At 41.6% G+C, this 22,810-nt stretch overlaps 1 protein-coding gene across 5 annotated transcripts in view; it reads right to left on the bottom strand.

Moving 5' to 3' along the window:
- The window catches only part of LOC128690316 (neuroepithelial cell-transforming gene 1 protein), a 1,446,122-nt gene that overhangs the window by 175,499 nt on the left and 1,247,813 nt on the right, over positions 1-22,810 (bottom strand). For all 5 annotated transcript variants that reach the window (XM_070087170.1, XM_070087181.1, XM_070087192.1 and 2 more), the window contains one exon: positions 7,534-7,638. In XM_070087170.1, coding sequence (XP_069943271.1) covers positions 7,534-7,638 — 105 coding nt within the window. The remainder of the gene's footprint in view (positions 1-7,533; positions 7,639-22,810) is intronic.

The raw sequence follows: 22,810 nt of genomic DNA, 5'->3' as shown, positions 1-22,810 counted from the left end.
CCTGAATATGTGGAAAAAGACACTTATGTACAGTTCAGGACATTTATTAAAGGAAACTTTTCGCCACGAGTGGCTTCTTCAGTTCTAATACAGAGAAAAGTGTGTATGTATAATGTTCGCCATGACCAGAATCCTGGCACGGGTCTTAATTTTGCGATGACCCGTCTCTGGCTCCCGAAAGAGAAAGGGTTCTGCAATGTTGCAACGTATGCTGATCAAGCATTGTTCTTGTCAGTTCATCTGGTGCATCTCATAAGCGACAACACTGTATGTACTCCTAACTGTGGACACTCGCGATGAGGAGGATATATCGTTATCGCGAGCAACAGCTTGATGTTCATCTTGTCAGACACTGCGACACGTGGCATCTTGGTACAGAAAATACCTTGGACAAGCTTTTCAAGTGAGAAGGGTTGGATCTGAGAGGGACATGACCTCTCAGTTGCCTCTCACTACTACTACTACTATTACTACCCTGCACCTCTCCTTCCGACAGTACTTAAGTCTCCGCACTGTCGCTTGATCTTCAGATAGTTCCTGACTATGGAACTGAACTTCTCCAGGCCGAGGGACTGACAACCTCAAATTCTACGACTTTAAGGGTGATGGACTGATTACATCGTCTTCACATCTCTACTGTTCCTGCCTACTTTCTGTATTCGACTGAAGAAGCCTACTGTGTAGGCGAAACGTTTCGGAATAAAGTTGTCTAACTGTTGCATATGTGTCTTACCTAACAACCTGTCGGTATTGTATACCATTTTGATGTTCATCTTGTCAGACACTGCAACACGTGGCATCTTGGTACAGAAAATACCTTGGACAAGCTTTTCAAGTGAGAAGGGTTGGATCTGAGAGGGACATGACCTCTCAGTTGCCTCTCACTACTACTACTACTATTACTACCCTGCACCTCTCCTTCCGACAGTATTTAAGTCTCCGCACTGTCGCTTGATCTTCAGATAGTTCCTGACTATGGAACTGAACTTCTCCAGGCCGAGGGACTGACAACCTCAAATTCTACGACTTTAAGGGTGATGGACTGATTACATCGTCTTCACATCTCTACTGTTCCTGCCTACTTTCTGTATTCGACTGAAGAAGCCTACTGTGTAGGCGAAACGTTTCGGAATAAAGTTGTCTAACTGTTGCATATGTGTCTTACCTAACAACTTGTCTGGTTCGTTGACTCCATGGTACTCTAGTGTAGCCGCAGTCCTCTCTGGGCCTTCTTCGGGAGGGGACATCAGGGGTAGTTGCCTGCGGAGTGTCTCAGTAGCTTGGCACTCCAGGAGATAGTGTGTTAGGGGGCGCTGGACAACGTGCTGGGAGTTCTGGCACATCTTCTCTGCCTTATTTACCATCATTTTGGCTGTGGGAAAGCCCAAACGAAGCCGATGGATGCCGGTACACTGCGCTCTGGACCAGCTTCTATCATATGGAGGGAGTTCTCCCTGAGTCGCTGCTCGGTACCACTGTTGAGATGGGGTAGCACCTAGGACCTCCCCCATAAGTTTCATTGCTCTGGCGGCCACCAGTTTGATCTGGCGTAGGCTGATGGGGACAGTAATCCCAACATGTGGATAATCAGTGGCTGCCTTGGCTGCATCATCTGCTGCCTCATTTCCTTGGATGCCAGCATTGCTGGGGATCCAGTTCAATGTCGATCTGTTACCCTGAACTTCTAAGGCTGTCATTATGCTCAGAATCGATTTGATGAGGTGAACATTGTCCTGTGGTTGAGGATGGGAGAGGTCATAGATTGCAGAGGTGAAGTCAACATGTATGACAGGTCGGAGTCGATGTCGTAGGGTATGTGACAATGCCTGCTGAATCGCCACCAACTCAGCTTGAAGGATCGTGTAGTGGTCAGGGAGTCGCCAGCCTTGTGTGTGACCATTGTGGTACAGTCTAGCTGCTGCTCTCTTCCTGTCTGGGTCGACTGAACCATCTGTGAAATACACTGCACATGTTCGTCCTTCTGCCAGTGCCATGCTTGTCTCAGCATGATTGCTGAGGGCGTCTTGACTGCAGAGACGCTTAGAGGTAGGTAGTTGCATGACGCAAACATCGGCCGGATCTGGGTGCCAGGGAGTTGGTGAATGATACCCAGCAACAGGAAGGTCACAACTCTTCTCAAGGAATAGTTGTATAGGCAGCAGCTTCCGCCCAGCAGCACAAAACGAACGAATCCAGGAGCAGTCCGTGAAGAGAGTTGGATCTTGTGTCATGGTTGCCAATACATGTATCCGTCTTCTCAGTGGGGTACCTTGCTGCCGGTGCAGAATCATGGCTACTTTGCAGGCGTTTATTTATCTTACTCTGTCAGCCAGGGAAGGAAGCCGGGCCTCAAATCTGAGACATACTGTGTTGGTCCAGATAGGGGACCCAAGTATAGTTCTTATCGCCTAGTTTTGTCCGACCTCCACCCATTGCCTACTCTGCGGAAAGAGATGAGCTAACGCTAGGTCAGATAATAACGATCCCAAATGGATTAACAGAAGTTAAAGCATCTATTAAGACAGAAAAGAGAATTTATAGGCGCACCAAAAGAGGAGAGATTAATCTTATTGACCAATATGTTCAGTTTCAAAGAGAGGTAAAAGGGAGGATTAAAAAAGCTAAACGTGACTATGAAATTAGGACCAAGGTGAGGGAAAAAGTAGGACCTCTGAGAATTGGGAATGGACAGCTGACGGATAACGAACTGGAAATGCGTTCTCTATTTAATGATTATTTTTTTTTTGTCAATATTTACACAAGAAGACGTAAGTGAGATTCCAGAAATTAACAATTATTCAGTTCCCGAAGAATTCAAATTAACTAATATTACTGTCACGAGGGACATGGTTATCAGATATTTAAACTGAAGCAAAATAAGCCCTTGGGACCCGAAGAGTTGTTTTCCAGGGTACTTAAAGAATGCAAGATGGAACTTAGTCAGCCATTATAGAGCGTGTTTAATGCGTCCATCTTAACTTGTGTTGTGCCAGAAATGTGGAAGACAGTTAATGTAGTTCCTATATTCAAATCAGGGGATAAGTCAATTCCATCAAATTACCGTCCAATCAGCCTGACGTCTACAGTAGGCAAATTGTTGCAATCGATTATAGTTGATATTATTAGAAGTTATCTTGAAGAGCATAATTTGATTAATGAATCTCAGCATGGGTACACGTGAGGTCGTCTCTGCCTGACAAATTTACTGACTCTCTAAATAAAACATTTGAGGCAGTAGACAGAGATAAAAAATAAGATATTGTTTATTTGGATTTCAGTAAAGCCTTCGATAGAGTACCTCACACAAAGACTCTTAGGAAAAGTGGCAGCTCATGGTATAGGAGAAAAAGTTCTAGCATGAACAGAGACATGGCTTACCAATAGAAAGCAGAGAGTTTCCATTAATGGGGCCAAATCTGAATGGGGATCAGTCACTAGTGGCATTCCACAAGGATCAGTTGTAGGCTCTCTGTTGTTCATGATTTACATTAATGACCTTGATGAAGGAATTACAAGTGACATGAGCAAATTTGCTGATGATACAAAAATAGGCCGTATTATTCATTCTGAGGAGGATACCAAAGAACTTCAGGAGGATTTGGATAAATTAATGTCTTAGTCTGAAAAATGGCAGATGAAGTTCAATGTGGACAAGTGTAAGGTACTAGCCCTTGGTAATGAAAATAACCCTCGAAGTTATAAACTAGGTGAAGTAGAGCTTGATCATACAGAATGTGAAAAAGACTTGGGAGTCATGGTAAGCAGAAATCTGAAGCCAAGACAGCAGTGCCTAAGTGTGCGCAATAATGCTAACAGATTACTAGAATTTATTTCAAGAAGTATTAGTAACAGAAGTCCAAAAGTTATTTAACAGCTCTATACATCACTAGTGAGACCACATTTGGGTTAGTTTTCGAATCCTTAGAATCGTTTAGCTTTTCTTATCCCCTTCTTAACGTCCCTCTTAATGTCAATATATTGATTCATAAGATAACCCTCACCTCTTTTGATAAGCCTATAAATTCTTTTCTTTTGCCCTAAAAGATATTTGATCCCATTATTAGTCCATTTAGGGTCATTCTATTCGATCTAATGTTTTTATACTTAATAAAAGTACTTTGGGCAGCTCTCATAATGATAGCTCTATCCGTTACCCCAGGCCACAGAAAATAGTTGTTCTCTAAGCCCATTGTAATCTGCTAAGCGAGAATCTGGGTCCGTTACTGAGTTATCCTTGCGATCATACTTCCATTCAATAAGAGTTTGGCGAAATATGTAGGATATGTAAGGGTGACGAGGGTCTAATACCAGAAATGTCCTACCTACCTACCACGTAATGAAGAAACCAAGTTGTATAATGAGCTATCCTGGGATTTTGTAGAGCACCCAATGCTTGGGACCGTGTACAACACTCTACCAAATAAATGTAAGGTTTGTATAACCCTTGAGTTGTACATAGCATAACCATTATGTTTCAAAAGGGAGGATTCGATTATGTTTCTTCCAGTAGCAGAACAGTTTAGTATAATGACCTGAGCTGCTGACCAACTCAGTAGATGATTGCATAAACTGACATAGTTAAACATTACATTCAACTCCTGTGCCATCTTGAATACTGATGTCAGGTTAGTCTAGTTCCGGACGTTTATCTGTTTGTCCTACATAAGAGAGGGCACATAGAGTGCGGGAGACCTTGTAAATGCCTCCAACTGTGTTGGACGGCATTTATTAGACCTGTATTTCACATTCCCAGTATTCTTAAGCACTATATACATTGAACCTTTTCATTGTATCAGGAAGGCTGGTTAAATTTTCATTGTCGAGTAAAGCTAATACATTTTTCCTTGGAAGCAATTTCCTAGGTTCAGTCCTGTGGAAAGTTCTCCTGGCTGACATGACTTCCTTCCCAACAAATTTCTTCAGATATCTCGGTTTTGTGGCTGTGTTGAATATCTTACCAAGTTCATCATCTAAATACTCAAGACCACAAATAAGTAAAGCTATCAAAAACACTGTGAGGGAATCACTTCTTTTATTCTTAGTTTCATGACTGGAATAGTAGTTACTTTACAACGACACATATTGTAAGTTGGATTCCTCTATTCTGTAAATATAAACCTCCTGTCAACAATATGGATTTGAACATCTAAGAATGATAGTTTATTATCCATTTCACGCGTAAGTGTTAGGTAAGATACATATGCAACAGTTAGGTATCTTTATTTCGAAACGTTTCGCCTACACAGTAGGCTTCTTCAAATCAAATGAAGAAGCCTACTGTGTAGGCGAAACCTTTCGAAATAAAGATACGTAACTGTTGCATGTGTCTTATCTAACAACCTGTCTGTATTTTATACGATTTTAATATTAATGCTTTACTGTGAACTTCATGTAGGGTACTAAACCTATGATTTTAGGTAAGAACTCGTCATATTTTGATCTCTTAGCCACAGCAACATCTCCATATTCAAAATACTTCTTGTTACTTGGGAGAATATCTTTAAGGAATCTAGTTTCATAGAATTCCATATATAAATTGCTTAGTTTTTGAGCATAACATTTACTTTTAGATACAAATTTACAGTACATGACACATAATTAAAGTGGTTTAATAATTGCATTCATAGGTTAGGGCATAGAGAGGTTTTCTAACTCCTCTTCAAGATACTGTAACAAATCATAAACAGGGACGCAGGTGAACAATGCTGTGACATCAAAACTCACGAGAGCAAAGTCACAGAATACATTTGATCTTTGGAGCCTTTCTGTAATGTCAACGTTGTTTTTAATATGTGCATCCGAAATTCTTCCTTCCAAGGGACTTAGGAATTTACTGACCATTAAGGTAAGTCATAAAGAGCAAAGCCAACCTAACACATGATAGGAAGAACTGGGTTACCTGATTTGTGTCTTCATACGTTCAGCTGCGGAAGGGTTGCTGACCTGGCCAACAACTATTTTATTAGTCCATCATTTCCCTCCATAATCTTCTTGAAAATTTGTTAAAATGTCAGTGTGATCGAAGGGATTCTTAACAGTTTATACGTCACATATCACCTAGTAAACGATTCAGCTTATCCGAGTACTCCTCCTTAAACCATACCCCCGGCCGGGATTGAACCCGCGGTCATAGAGTCTCAAAACTCCAGCCCGTCGCGTTAGCCACTAGACCAGCTAGCCACAATAAGATTCATCCAACTAGGTATATTTCTACACCATAGGAAAGTTAGCACAGGCACCTCTGTGACCACAAATGCAAGTTTTTACAGACGAATCTCCAGCTAGCGTGGCCGTGACGAACTCTAGCTCAAGTCCCTTCACTGCCGTCAACATGACGTTCAATCCCGGCCGGGGGTATGGTTTATTTGCAATCGTGTCATTACGATTTCTTGAGTCATACTCCTCCTTATCTAGAATAACAAACGCGTTGAATCAATAGACGGAGTTAAGTACAATAAACTTCAGGTGATAAGTCCCCATCTTTTTTCAGCAAGCAGAGACTTGGCTAGGTCTTCACAATTATCACCACCAGTTGTAGGCACGAAGCTTAAGCTGAACCTTGAGGTTGCCTGCTGATCACTGCTTCATTCCTTACTAGAGAAATTTATAACGAAGTCCGAGTTAGCATGTGTGATCTAGTCATTTTAATTTCCTAGTATGAATGCGTTCAGTGTTCCTTCTCATTGCTTTAAGTTCACAATAGATATAATCCAGTAGGTGTTCATGCCAGCTTGGAGAAAATCTGGTTCTCCTTTATGTCACTAAGAAGCTTCTTGTTATGTCACATCAGTATGTTTAGTATTCACTAACTTGTGTAGACGGTCGAACAGGATAATATTAAATCCTTCAGGGATGTAGGGAAACACTCAGGAATAGCTAGAAATACTCGAATACTCAAAAACCAGTAAACCCTCTACAATACTTTTCTGTACTGGAGGACAGCTCCAGCCGCCACGTATCTCTGAAAATTAATTGTGTTTAGTTAGGTGACAATGGGTAATATTTGTTAGTATTTCTTACGTCACTTCAAGATTCCACACAAAACTAAAATAATATTGCCACAGCTGTCTACTAAATTAGATTTCATAATGATACTAAACTAGTAGCTGATAATCTGACGTCATTGGACGGTCTCATAGTTCGCGAATAATTTTCTACCATTTTCTGTAAACGTTAAAGGACAGAACAGGACAGTCCATGTGGCACACTAACATTCCTACCTATGAGAGAATCTTTTCCCTGAACCTAACTGTTGTAACTCTTGCAACATTGCATAGCTCCAGACAAGCACGGAAGTGCAAAACGACTATATCCAGTGTTTTCCATCTTCCAGTGACTTGTTTTACATTGTTGGATTCGTCTGTTTGCGACTGGTTATGCATTTATGGTTATTCTGCATATTGTGATATATATATATATATATATATATATATATATATATATATATATATATATATATATATATATATATATATATATATATATAAGAGAGAGAGAGAGAGATAGTGAATGAGTGTGGTGCTAAACACTTGCCTTCTGAAAGAGCTTGACCAAGACATTAGTGGTGTCTAGGTGACCCACGGGAACCTGATGTTGCTCCAGTAGGTTGATAAACTCCTTGCAGAACGCGTAGGTCACCTGCAACACGGGACCAAAGTCAAACTTTTAGTTTATTTACATGACGGCAAAATTACATGAAAAGTGATGCCAGGTGTCATTTGACACGTTCGTTAACCGAATAATAGAAAATATTCAAACACTTGTATGTGTTACATGGGTTTAATATTGCGCTAATGATTTATAGGAAACTGTTTCCCGTGTGGATTTTTGTCCTACATTAATTACTGAATAAAGGAAAGCAAAAATAAATATTTAGCCCTGGAAATAGCAAGATAAATAATTAATCGTGTGTGTGCTACCAATTAGTCAAGTTATTGCTCATTCTCTTTGTGTTTTTTCCTTTTATTGCTGTTGCTAACATAGGCTGCACCTCCTCACCACCAGCTGCCAGGTGGTGTCATAGCTTACAGACATAAGTTAAGGTGACCACCTGTCCCTCTCTGGCGAAACAGAAACTCACCTTTCCAGTGGTATCTTTGAATCAAGTTGACATCAGAACTTCACATGTAACTTCATGTGAAGTTCCGAAAATAAATGATTTTAGAGGCATGAGAGTATGCAAAGTACCACGTATAGAGTCATGTACAGGGCCATGAACAGAGCCATGTACAGTTTCGTGAACATGGTAATAAAAAATCGTGCAGAATATCGGTAAAGAAATCGGAAATTTGTTCAAAAAAAAAAAAAAATTCACCAGGGAAGTTAATCGAAAAGAATAAAATACCGAGGCAGGAACAATTCACAACTAACTCTCAAATTGGAAATGGGAACTAAGCCTTGAAACCCGATAACAGCCCAGGATTGATCGAAGCGCCAAGTTTCCTTTATTTGTGGTTTGACTCCAAGGAATTTAGACTCGAAGTATAGACCAGCAACTCTGATACGATATCGCGGGAACTGAGGGAAAAGATGATTATTATCAAGAGACAAAGCATATATGAAGACACTATGTACTTCCAGACAAACTATCAGCACTATTACGTAGTGCATTTATTTCGCAGTGTACTGGTAAATATTGTATAAAAAAGGCGCTCCATATACCATTTACCGGGGTTTGTTCTGAAACCAGACGCGTATTATTCCTGAAGAGTACCCAGGACAGGAGCAGGTGAGATGTTTGTGGGGCAGTATGTGGAGCGCAGCAGCTGGAGCAAAATATCCTAAGACGTAACGGTTTGGAGTTTGTAGGGATGGTGATTTTTTTGTAAGTTTATACCATAGGTTACTTTATTAGCTTAAGTGCTCTCAGGTTTACCTGTGAGGTCCTAGTGTGCAGAGGCCTGTTTAAGTTTTGGGGAGAGTACTCATGTACAGTGTATTGCTGGCAGGCAATACTCTGTACATGAGTGTGTAGAGTAGGTTGTATGTTGTACTATATGTGAGAGATTTTAACCATCAAATTGATTTTCAAAAAAGTTGAGAAAGTAGTATCAAGCAAGTCCATGGTCGACAGGAATATAATTGAATCTTGTTCCATAAAAAACAGTTTTGAAAATAATATGAATATTTCCTTTGGTTTATATAAATTAGATCCATTTATAATTAATAGAATTTGGGAAGAATTTAATAATACATTGGACAAATAATAAATCTTAATTCTTGGGTAGAATAGTTTGTTTGTGGGATGTCGTGAAGGACCTGTCTAGTTGGGCCAGCAGGCCTGCTGCAGTGTTCTCTTTCTTATGAGTCGCTCATCAGGTGTTGCTTTGTTGTGGGATGTGATGGTGAGGTGTGGTCTAGACCCTTTATATGTCTTCCTTTGATGCATTACATTTATTGTTCCTTGATAATGTGAGTAGTCACGAAAGCGCTTGGAATTTCTCTATTCTTTCACAGTGGTTGTTTTGCATATTCTGAAATCACCTGTTTGCTGTGATCTTATTGCATATATTTTTTTTTATTAACACACTGGCCGATTCCCACCAAGGCAGGGTGGCCCGAGAAAGAAAAACTTTCACCATCATTCACTCCATCACTGTCTTGCCGCCAGAGGGGTGCTTTACACTAGTTTATAAAGCTGCAACATTAACACCCGTCCTTCAGAGTGCAGGCACTGTACTTCCCATCTCCAGGACTCAAGTCCAGCCTGCCGGTTTCCCTGAATCCCTTTATAAATGTTACTTTGCTCACACTCCAACAGCACGTCAAGTATTAAAAACCATTTGTCTCCATTCACTCCTATCAAACATACTCACGCATGCTTGCTGGAAATCCAAGCCCCTCGCACACAAAAACTCCTTTACCCTCTCCCTCCAACCTTTCCTAGGCCGACCCCTACCCCGCCTTCCTTCCACTACAGATTGATACACTCTTGAAATAATTCTGTTTCGTTCCATTCTCTCTACATGCCCGAACCACCTCAACAACCCTTCCTCAGCCCTCAAAACAACAGTTTTGGCAATTCCGCACTTCCTCCTAACTTCCAATCTACGAATTCTCTGCATTATATTCACACCACACATAGCCCTCAGACATGACATCTTCATTGCCTCCAGACTCCTAAGTGCACCGCTCACCCTTTTCCCCTCATCAATTCTATGATTCACCTCATCTTTCATAGCCCCATCCGCTGACACGTCCACTCCTAAATATCTGAATACATTCACCTTCTCCATACCCTCTCCCTCCAATCTGATATCCAATCTTTCATCACCTAATCTTTTTGTTATCCTCCACTTTTAATTTTCTTTTTTTACATACCCTACCAAATTCATTCACCAACCTCTGCAACTTCTCTTCAGAATCTCCCAAGAGCACAGTGTCATCAGCAAAGAGCAACTGTGACAGCTTCCACTTTGTGTGTGATTCTTTATCTTTTAACTCCACGCCTTTTGCCAAGACCCTGGCATTTACTTCCCTTACAACCCCATCTATAAATATATTAAACAACCACAGAGACATCACACATCCTTGTCTAAGGCCTACTTTTACTGGGAAATAATCTCCCTCTTTCCTACATACTCTAACTTGAGCCTCACTATCCTCGTAAAAACTCTTCACTACTTTCAGTAACCTACCTCCTACACCATACACCTGCAACATCTGCCACATTGCCCCCTATCCATATGCATATATATATATATATATATATATATATATATATATATATATATATATATATATATATATATATATATATATATATATATATATATATATATATATATATATATATATATATATATATATATATATATATATATATATATTTCAAAAAGTCGGTCGTCTCCCACCGAGGCAGGGTGACCCAAAAAAAGAAAGAAAATCCCCAAAAAGAAAATACTTTCATCATCATTCAACACTTTCACCACACTCACACATTATCACTGCTTTTGCAGAGGTGCTCAGAATACAACAGTTTAGAAGCATATACGTATAAAGATACACAACATATCCCTCCAAACTGCCAATATCCCAAACCACTCCTTTAAAGTGCAGGCATTGTACTTCCCATTTCCAGGACTCAAGTCCAACTATATGAAAATAACCGGTTTCCCTGAATCCCTTCACTAAATATTACCCTGCTCACACTCCAACAGATCGTCAGGTCCCAAGTATCATTCGTCTCCATTCACTCCTATCTAACACGCTCATGCACGCTTGCTGGAAGTCCAAGCCCCTCGCTCACAAAACCTCCTTTACCCCCTCTTTCCAACCCTTTCGAGGACGACCCCTACCCCTCTTTCCTTCCCCTATAGATTTATATGTTTTCCATGTCATTCTACTTTGATCCATTCTCTCTAAATGACCAAACCACCTCAACAACCCCTCTTCTGCCCTCTGACTAATGCATTTATTAACTCCACACCTTCTCCTAATTTCCACACTCCGAATTTTCTGCATAATATTTACACCATACATTGCCCTTAGACAGGACATCTCCACTGCCTCCAACCGTCTCCTCGCTGCTGCATTTACCACCCAAGCTTCACATCCATATAAGAGTGTTGGTACTACTATACTTTCATACATTCCCTTCTTTGCCTCCATAGATAACGTTTTTTGACTCCACATATACCTCAACGCACCACTCACCTTTTTTCCCTCATATATATATATATATATATATATATATATATATATATATATATATATATATATATATATATGCAAGGAATTCGCGAGAGCAGGCGAAATATACACAAACACTGATCTCTGGCTGAAGGAGACTCGAACCTACGAACCTTAGGACAAGGTACGCAGTGCTTTACCGATCTACCCACACTGGACAATACCTTGGCGTGTAGCTTTCGCTACACGTTTGATCCAAGGCAGCCAGCTTTCAGGGAGAAGGCTTACAGCTTTTCATCTCATCCCCTGCATGCATCAGCCTTACTAGAGATTTGAACAATGCAAGGAATTCGCGAGAGCAGGCGAAATATACACAAACACTGATCTCTGGCTGAAGGAGACTCGAACATACGAACTATGTACATATATATATATATATATATATATATATATATATATATATATATATATATATATATATATATATATATATATATATATATATATATGTTGATAAATTAGACACATGTGCAACTCTTGGGTATCTTTATTGAGGAAACGTTTCGCCACACAGTGGCTTCATCAGTCCATATGTAGGAGAAACTTGAAGAACAGGAGGAGAATGAGGTAATCAGTCCCTCAACCTTGAGTCGATGTGTTCAGTCCATCAATAAAGATACCCAAGAGTTGCACATGTGTCTAATTTATCAACATGTCGCTTCTCTGAACCATTCATCTACAAACATATATATATATATATATATATATATATATATATATATATATATATATATATATATATATATATATATATATATATATATATATATGCAAAACAACCACTCTGAAAGAATAGAGAAATTCCAAGCGCTTTCGTGACTACTCACATTATCAAGGAACAATGAAAGTAAAGCATCAAAGGAAGGTATATAAAGGGGTAGCCCACACCTCACTATCAGATCCCACAACACCTGACGCGAGACAGTAGGCCTGCCGGCCCAACTAGACAGGTCCTTCACACAACCCACCAACAAACTATTCTACCCAAGAAATAAGAAATTTAAAAAATTATTATTTGTCCAATGTATATATATATATATATATATATATATATATATATATATATATATATATATATATATATATATATATATATATATATATATATATATATATATAATATGTACATATTTGTATAGGTGAGTCATTGTGTCCCTTCTTACAATAAATTAAATATTGTCTCCACATTTAATGTGAAGATACAAGCTGGTCCTAGAGTGGTTTCTTTTTCTATTTTCAATAATATAAATGTTTTTACACTAGGCAGGCTGTTTACCTCCCAGGAGCCAGGAGTTTTATTTACTTTTTGCAATCAAAATCTTAACAAGCACTTGCTCAGATTGGTTTAATAGCTAGACTCCAACCATGCGTTCACAGGCAGATATGACAGTCGAAAATAGCGTGAGTCCACTGCACAAGGTGCACCCAAGAGCAGGAAACCTAAATCCACAAACTCTGCTGGTTAAACACATCTCTGTAATTGCAGTTAGGAAATTTCAACTAATTAATTACACAGACAAATGCGTGTTGTGAGAATTATTATTATTATTATTATTATTATTATTATTATTATTATTATTATTATTATTATTATTATTATTATTTTTATTATTATTATTATTATTATTATTATTATTATTATTATGTGAGCAAATCACCTGCAGGAGACTTACAGGGTACTACCTGAATTATTACCTGCAAGTAATTTGGGTGTGGTAAGTGGGAGTCAGTCACATTAGGTCGCTGAAATGTAACTCCCTCAACTGACCATTTTTTCACCACTCTCACAAAAAGCTAAACCTGACATTAAATTAATAATAATAATAATAAAACCAACTACTCTGGTAATTAAAGTTATGTGAACTGTATGTTATTTTAGTTTACTTGATGGGTCCACAGAATATTCATATTAGCACTTACCATTAAATTACTGTAGACGGATCACACCACTACACCCGCCTAACACCTAGACTCTACACTGGCCAACTAGAGATCTAAATGCCAGGACTAATGCTGAACTTCCTTGTGAGTGATGTTGCATCCCTTATTTTTTGCCATCCACATGTAATTCTTGAGGTCCCGCAAATTTCTTGTCCCAATTCTTCAGCAGGGGACAATAACATAGGTTCCTAATTATAAATTCAGACCGAGAAACCCCAATTGGCCTTCGAGAACGCCTGATTACATTGCACAACTTGGACCAGTGTTCACACATTAATTCAGTATGTTGTCTCTTCCCCGGGGTCAGTCTCTGGCTCCACCCATCCCCCTTCACTTAAAATTTCTCAAAGGGTCAAATCAGCATCGCATTTTATTACACAATTATTGTATTATTCAAATTTACACATGTTGAATTTACGAAAATCCAAAATTTTCCACCCGTATGAAAGATGCGTCAACACATATTTATGTGAAGCATCAACCCTTACTGGTCGCCTAGTGAAAGGAGTGGTTGAGGCTCGATCTTCCAGAGAGAGAGAGAGAGAGAGAGAGAGAGAGAGAGAGAGAGAGAGAGAGAGAGAGAGAGAGAGAGAGAGAGAGAGAGAGAGAGAGAGAGAGAGAGAGAGATAGAGATAGAGAGATAGAGAGAGAGATACTAACTGATTGACTGACTCACTGACTCAGCCTACCTGTCGAACACACAAGACTCATTTCTGTTAGTCATGTCACCAGCAGTCTACTTGTCACCTCCACAGTGACACTACACAATAAATTACACTCCCAGCGGCCAGCCAAAAAAACAATCTGAGCAATCAACTCGGGTAATTTTGCTGGCGGGAAGCAGGAACTGGAAATACAAATGTTTTAAAAGGAAACTCCATTGACGTTTTCTCTGTCGGGAAAATAATTTCCAAACAAACCCGAAATGTCATCAGAAATATCAGAAAAAAAAGTTTTACAAACAGTTTTTAGAATGTAAAGGTGAATACTCTTTTTTTTTTTTGTATATGATTCCTTTAGAATCTGGGATCAATGGTGTGGCAGCCCGGCCTTATGGCATGCCCCACTGTTGATAGACTGATCAGTATGACTGTTGGTGCTCGCTGCGCTCAGCACGACGTCAGCCTCACGCTCCTGCTAATGAACTTGCATCAGAAATTTGTCAATTTTGAAGATATTTATAAGTCACATATATACTCCTGAGAAGGAAGAGCGAAGTGAGTGAAATGCAGAGAATATGACAGATCTTGGGTTGGCGAATCACTGAGGTATTATGGAGAGTGAAAGTGACGTGAGAGCAAACACTAGGACGTATTTATTAAAAAAACGTTTCGGTCCTGAGACCTTGATCACTTCTAACACTCCGAGATTAAAATGACGCTATACAGGCGGACAGTGAGGCGTGAGTGACACATAGTGACCTGAAAAATGACATATTTGAGATGAGGTCCAGCGCTGTATGACCTCGAGGCCAAGTAGACAAAGAGGTCATGTAATTATTGAGTTGTTAGGTAGGTGGTGCTTTGCCTGGATGAGTAATATTCATTCAGGCAAAGCACCGCCTACATTATGACATACTCAATGAGTATGTCATAATGTTTGCCCAAGTGTCTTTTTAAACCAGTTTATCGGTATTAATTACCAAGGTTTATATCATAATGGATGCCCCCGAGCCCATACAACTCTGCCAAGATGCGAGTCAGCGGACCAGCTACCCTAAATACACCTTAGTTCTGTTCGCTAGTCTTGTGTGTACTGACTGGCAGGTTCTACACAACTGACTTTGTCTCTTCTGAGACAAGTTTGATATTTCACTCTGCCCTGAATTGTTAGTGTTTGTACCTATGTACTACGCTTGTGTTATTGGTGTTATGGATCTTACAGGTGTTCTTGGTGTTGAGGGTCCTACAAGTATTCTTGGTGTTGTAGATCCTACAAGTAACTTGGTGTTATAAATCCTTCGGGTATCCTGTTGTTGTGGGTCCTACAAGTGTCTTCGTGTTGTGGGTCCTACAAGTGTCTTCGTGTTATGGCCCTACAATGCCTAAGTGTTATGGATCCTACAAGTGTTCTTGGTGTTGTGGATCCTACAAATGACTTGGTGTTATAAATCCTACAGGTATCCTGTTATTGTGGGACCTGCAAGTGTCTTGGTGTTGTGGATCATACAGGTGCGTTGGAGTTGTGGATAATGTAAGTGTCTGGGAGTTGTGGATCCTACAAGTAACTTGGAGTTTTGGATCCTACAAGTGTCTTGGAGTTGTGGATTCTACAAGTGTCTTGGAGTTGTGGTTCTTACAAGAGTCATGGAGTTTTGGATCCTACAAGTGTCTTGGAGTTGTGGATCCTACAAGTGTCTTGGAGTTGTGGTTCTTACAAGTATCATGGAGTTGTGGATCCTAAAAGCGTCTTTTCTGTTGTGGGTCCTACAAGTGTCTTGGTGTCGTGGGTACTACAAGTGTTTTGATGTTGTGGATCCTACAAACCTCATGGTATTGAATCCAACAAGTGTCTTGGTGTTCCTGAAGTCGTGCTTTTAGTTAGCGTGAAGTTTGGTCACTGATCTATTAGTCACAATCAACTCTGACAATAGTGTATTCTCCTACAGTCAAGTTGCCTTGACTGATGTGTCCTCTTAATGGAGTCTCTCAATTATTTTGGAGGTAATCACGCGACATTCACTCTACCCCCCATCAACGCCTGTGTGATCATATCTACAGTGTTACCTGCGGGAAAATTGAGCGTCTGGTGCTGAAAATATTTCTTGGGCATTTGCAATCCCGTGTCAAGTTTGATAGGGTAGCTTAGTGAGAATGTATGTTTATTTGGGTACATTACAACATTTTTCATAATTACAAACGTCTTGCATAGTAACACGAGTAACATACTTAGGATAAAAAAAACAAAAACGAAAAAATAAACATTTAGAGTGTGGTCCTTGTATAATATAAGATACAGTAAAATATTAGCTTTGATTATTAAGAAAACCAAAACAAAATTAACTGTATATTAATACATGAAAATTAATTATTTGAATGTGTAAATAAAAACAATAACAAATCAGTTGAATAAAACAGTAACACGAATATTAGTCGTACATGAAATCTGACGGGAACAGATTTATTACACAATCTTAGATTATGCTTCCTTTAACACTCCTCACCGACCTTACAAACTCTGCCTCTGTTATACTCTCCACCTTTACTAGTTTCTGATGAAGCATATTACACACTTTACCCAACAGTACTGTGTGACCCTGGTGGCTTTTGCGCTTAGCTTTAATAATAATAATAATAATAATAATAATAATAATAATAATAATAATAATAATAATAATAATAATAACAATAATAATGTACATGAAATCACTTACCTCCCTTTTACGTTGCTGCATTCCTTCCCACTGTTAGTCAGTGGGATCTGACACAGCACCCGTATGAATTCTACGAGTGGGAGCAGAAATGCTGTCAGAGCTACTAAAGTAGCTAAAATCTACTACACATCAATTGAATGTAGTCCCTGTACATAAGAAAGGAGTCAGAGAGGAGGAATTGAACTACAAGCCAGTTTCTCTGATATGCATACCACGCCAAGTAATGGAGAAGCAGAATGAAAGTGGTAGAACACTTGTAGAGTCTAACTGGAGTCTACTTGGAGGGTATTCTAGGGATCAACGCCCCCGCGACCCGGTCCACGACCAGGTCTCCCGGTGGATCAGGGACTGATCAACCAAGCTGTTACTGCTGGCTGCACGTGGTCCAACGTACGAACCACAGCCCGGCTTATCCGGCACCGACTTTAGGTTTCTGTCCAGCCAGGAGCCTATTGGTAATTCCCCTTAAGCTTGGTGGGACGCTGATGAAGAGTCTTAGGCTCCGGACGCTTATGATGTTTTCTCTTAGTGTACCAATGGCGCCCCTACTTTTCATTGGGGGTATTTTGCATCGCCTGCCCAGTCTTTTGCTTTCGTAGGGAGTGATTTCTGTGTGCAGATTTGGGACCATTCCTTCTAGAAATTTCCAAGTGTAGATTATGATACATCTCACTCGCCTGAGTTCCAACGAGTACAAGTCAAGTGCTTTCAGGTGTTCCCACTAGCAGAGGTGTTTGATAGAACTTATATGTGCAGTCAAGGTTCTCTGTACACTCTCTAGATCTGCAATTTCACCTGCTTTGAACAGAGACATTAATGTACAGCAATATTCCAGTGTAGAAAGAACAAGTGATTTGAAAAGGACTCAAAAGACTCACAGGGATGTTAGGAAGCATTTCTTCAGTCAGTGAGTTGTCAGGAATTAATAGTCTGAAAAGGGAGGTGGTGGAGGCAGGTGCTATATAAAGCTTTAGAAGAAATATGATAAAGCTCATGGAGCAGGGAGAACGAAATAGTAATGACCAGTGAAGAGGCGGGGCCAGGAATTGTGAATCGACCCCTGTAACCACAACTAGGAGAGTACACACACGCACACACGACTCAAGAATGGGGAGTCCATCACGTGTTGCTGGTGTCTGTGTTGCTGGTGTGTGTGTGTGTGTGTGTGTGTGTGTGTGTGTGTGTGTGTGTGTGTGTGTGTGTGTGTGTGTGTGTGTGAGTTGCTGGTGTGTGTGTGTGTGTGTGTGTGTGTGTGTGTGTGTGTGTGTGTGTGTGTTGCTGGTGTGTGTGTGTGTGTGTGTGTTGCTCGTGTGTGTGTGTGTGTTGCTGGTGTGTGTGTTCTTGGTGTGTGTGTGTTGCTGGTGTGTGTGTGTGTATGTGTGTGTGTGTGTGTGTGTGTGTGTGTGTGTGTGTGTGTGTGTGTGTGTGTGTGTGTGTGTGTGAGTGTGTGTGTGTGTGTGTTGCTGGTGTGTGTGTGTGTGTGTGTGTGTGTGTGTGTGTGTGTGTGTGTGTGTGTTGCTCGTGTGTGTGTGTGTGTGTGTTGCTGGTGTGTGTGTGTGTTCCTGGTGTGTGTGTGTTGCTGGTGTGTGTGTGTTGCTGGTGTGTGTGTGTTGCTGGAGTGTGTGTTGTTGGTGTGTGTGTGCTGCTGGTGTGTGTGTTGCTGGTGTGTGTGTGTGTGTTGCTGGTGTGTGTGTTGCTGGTGTGTGTGTGTGTGTTGCTGGTGTGTGTGTTGCTGGTGTGTGAGTGTTGCTGATGTGTGTGTGTGTTGCTGGTGTGTGTGTGTTGCTGGTGTGTGTGTTTTACTGGTGTGTGTGTATTGCTGGTGTGTATGTTGCTGGTGCGTGTATGTTGTTGCTGTGTGCCACTAGATGCAACCTCACAACAGTTCAAGGAACAGCTACTGAAAATTGATTACTGTCTGGAAAACCTTCCAGCTCCGGGCCCTTACTCAGACAGGATGGGACTTACACAGATGACAACAAGGAAATGAGTGAAATATTGAAATCCCAGTACGACTCTGTGTTTAGTGAACCACTAATCGGTCTGAGGATCGACGACCCAAATGATTTCCTCATGAATGATCCTCAAAACTCCATAAATGTATGCCAGATTTCCGACATTACCCTAACTCCGATAGATTTCGAAAAAGTCATTGACAACATGCCCATGCACTCAGCCCCGGGCCCAGACTCGTGGAACTCGGTTTTCATTAAGGACTGCAAGAAACCCCTCTCGCGTGCCCTAAGTACACTATAGAGGAGGAGCTTGGACATGGGTGAAATTCCACAGTCACTTAAAACGACGGATATAGCCCCACTCCATAAAGGTGGCAGCAAAGCATTAGCTAAGAACTATAGACCAATATCTCTGACGTCCCACATCATAAAAATCTTTGAAAGAGTGCTAAGAAGCAGGATTGCAAATCACCTGGATTCCCAAAATCTGCACAATCCAGGGCAACATGGGTTCATGGCAGGTCGCTCCTGCCTCTTACAACTACTGGATCACTATCATATGGCCTTGGATGCACTGGAAGAGAATCATAATGCAGATGTAATATACACAGACTGCAAAAGCATTTGACAAATGCGATCATGGCGTAATAGCCCATAAAATACGTGCTAAAGGAATAACTGGGAAAGTGGGGAGATGGATCTTCAACTTCCTAACAAATCGAACACAAAGAGTAGTGGTCAACAGAGTTAAATCTGATGCTGCCATAGTGAAAAGCTCTGTTCCACAAGGCACAGTACTCGCCCCCATCTTATTCCTTCTCCTCATATCAGACATAGACAGTGATATACTTCAGAGCACCGTATCATCCTTTGCGGATGATACTAGGATCTGCATGAGGCTGTCATCTGCTGAGGACGCAGTTAACCTCCAAGAAGATATAAAGAAAGTTTTCCAGTGGGCAACGGTAAACAATATGATGTTCAATGAGGACAAATTCCAACTACTCCGTTATGGAAAACTGGAGGAGATAATAATTAGAACAGAGTATACTACAGACTCTGGCCATACATTAGAGCAGAAAAATAATGTAAGGGACCTGGGAGTAGTAATGTCTGAGGATCTAACTTTCAAGGATCACAACAGTGCCACGATCGCACGTGCAAAGAAAATGATAGGATGGATAATGAGAACGTTCAAAACGAGAGATGCCAAGCCAATGATGATCCTTTTCAAATCACTTTTTCTCTCTACGCTGGAATACTCCTGTACATTAACATCTCCATTCAAAGCAGGTGAAATCGCAGATCTAGAGAGTGTACAGAGATCCTTTACTGCACGTATAAGTTATATCAAGCACCTTAACTATTGGGAACGCTTGGAAGCACTTGACTTGTACTCGTTGGAACGCAGGAAAATCTTGGAAAATCTTGGAAGGAATGGTCCCAAATCTGTACACAGAAATCACTCCCTACGAAAGTAAAAGACTGAGCAGGCGATGAAAAATGCCCCCAATAAAAAGTAGGGGCGCCATTGGTACACTAAGGGAAAACACCATAAATGTCTGGGGCTCAAGACTGTTCAACAGCCTCCCATCAAGCATTAGGGGAATTGCCAATAAACCCCTGGCTGCCTTCAGGAGAGAGCTGGACAGATAACTAAAGTCAGTGCCGGATCAGCCGGGCTGTGGCTCGTACGTTGGACTGCGTGCGGCCAGCAGTAACAGCCTAGTTGATCAGGCCCTGATCCATCGGGAGGCCTGGTCATGGACCTGACCGCGGGGGCGTTGATCCCCGGAATAACCTCCAGGTAACCTCCAGGTGTGTTGCTGGTGTGTGTGTGTGTTGTTGGTGTGTGTGTGTGTTGCTGGAGTGCATTTGTTGCTGGTGTGTGTGTTGCTGGTGTGTGTGTATTGCTGGTGTGTGTGTTGTTGGTGTGTGAGTGTTGCGAAAGTGTGTGTGTGTATTGCTCGTGAGTGCGTTCCTGGTGTGTGCGTGTTGCTGGTGTGTGTGTGTTGAAATGGTGGGTGTGTGTGGCTGGTGTGTGTGTGTGTGTGTTGCTCGAGTGTGCGTGTTCCTGGGGTGAGTATTGCTGGTGTGTGTGTTGCTGGTGGGTGTGTGTTGCTGGTGTGTGTGCTGCTGGTGTGTGTGTGTTGCAGGTGTGTGAGTGTTGCTGCTTTGTGTGTGTTGCTGGTATGTATGTGTTGCTGGTCTATGTGTTATGGTGGTGTGTGTGTGTTGCTGGTGTGGATGGTGCACATGTATGTGTGTTGCTGACGTGTGTGTGTTGCTGGTGTGTGTGTGTGTGTTTTGTTGGTGTGTGTGTGTGTTGCAGATGTGTGTGTGTTGCTGGTGTGTGTGTTGCTAGTGTGTGTGTGTGTGTTGCTGGTGTGTGTTTGTTGCTGGTGTTTGTGTTGCTGGTATGTGTGTTGCTGTTGTGTGTGTATTGCTGGTGTGTGTGTTGTTGGTGTGTGTGTGTGTGTTCCTAGAATGTGTGTGTTGCTGGTGTGGTGTGTGTGTATTGCTGGTGTGTGTTGCTGGTGTGTGTGTTGCTGGTGTATGTGTGTGTGTTGTTGGTGTGAGTGTATGTTGAAATGGTGTGAGTGTGGCTGGTGTGTGTGTGTTGCTCGTGTGTGTGTGTTGCTGGTGCGTGTGCGTGCATTGCTGGTGTGTGTGTTGCTGGTGTGTCTGTATTGCTCGTGTGTGTGTGTTGCTGGTGTGTGTGTTGCTAGGGTGTGTGTTGCTGGTGTGTGTGTCGTTTGTGTGTGTGTGTGTGTGTGTGTGTGTTGCTGGTGTGTGTGTTGCTGGTGTGTGTGTGTTGCTTATGCGAGAGTGTACCTGGTGTGTGTGTGTGCGTGTGTGTGTGTGCTGCTGGTGTGTGCGTGTTCCTGGGGTGAGTATTGCTGGTGTGTGTGTTGCTGGTGGGTGTGTGTTGCTGGTGTGTGTGCTGCTGGTGTGTGTGTGTTGCAGGTGCGTGAGTGCTGCTGGTTTGTGTGTGTTGCTGGTGTGTATGTGTTGCTGGTCTATGTGTTATGGTGGTGTGTGTGTGTGTTGCTGGTGTGGATGTTGCAGATGTATGTGTGTTGCTGACGTGTGTGTTGCTGGTGTGTGTGTGTGTGTTTTTGGTGCGTGTGTGTGTTGCGGATGTGTGTGTGTTACTGGTGTGTGTGTGTTGCTAGTGCGTGTGTGTGTGTGTTGCTGGTGTGTGTTTGTTGCTGGTGTTTGTGTTGCTGGTATGTGTGTTGCTGTTGTGTGTGTATTGCTGGTGTGTGTGTTGCTGGTGTGTGTGTGTGTGTCTTGCTAGAGTGTGTGTGTTGCTTGTGTGGTGGGGTGTGTGTATTGCTGGTGTGTGTTGCTGGTGTGTGTGTTGCTGGTGTATGTGTGTGTGTGTTGCTGGTATGTGTGTATGTTGAAATGGTGTGAGTGTGGCTGGTGTTTGTGTGTTGCTCGTGTGTGTGTGTTGCTGGTGCGTGTGCGTGCATTGCTGGTGTGTGTGTTGCTGGTGTGTCTGTATTGCTCGTGTGTGTGTGTTGCTGGTGTGTGTGTTGCTAGGGTGTCTGTTGCTGGTGTGTGTGTCGCTTGTGTGTGTGTGTGTGTGTTGCTGGTGTGTGTGTTGCTGGTGTGTGTGTGTTGCTTATGCGCGAGTGTACCTGGTGTGTGTGTCGCTTGTGTGTGTGTGTGTGTGTTGCTGGTGTGTGTGTTGCTGGTGTGTGTGTGTTGCTGGTGTCTGTATTGCTGGTGTGTATGTTGCTGATTTATGTGTGTTGCTGGTGTGTGTGCTGCTGGTGTGTGTATTACTGGTGTGTGTGTATTGCTGGTGTGTGTGCTGCTGGTGTGTGTATTACTGGTGTGT

This window comes from Cherax quadricarinatus, chromosome 2, assembly GCF_038502225.1.
Source record: "Cherax quadricarinatus isolate ZL_2023a chromosome 2, ASM3850222v1, whole genome shotgun sequence".
Classification (NCBI taxonomy): domain Eukaryota; kingdom Metazoa; phylum Arthropoda; class Malacostraca; order Decapoda; family Parastacidae; genus Cherax; species Cherax quadricarinatus.
Note: the sequence above shows the minus strand (reverse complement) of the source record. Positions and strands in the feature narration are given on the sequence as shown.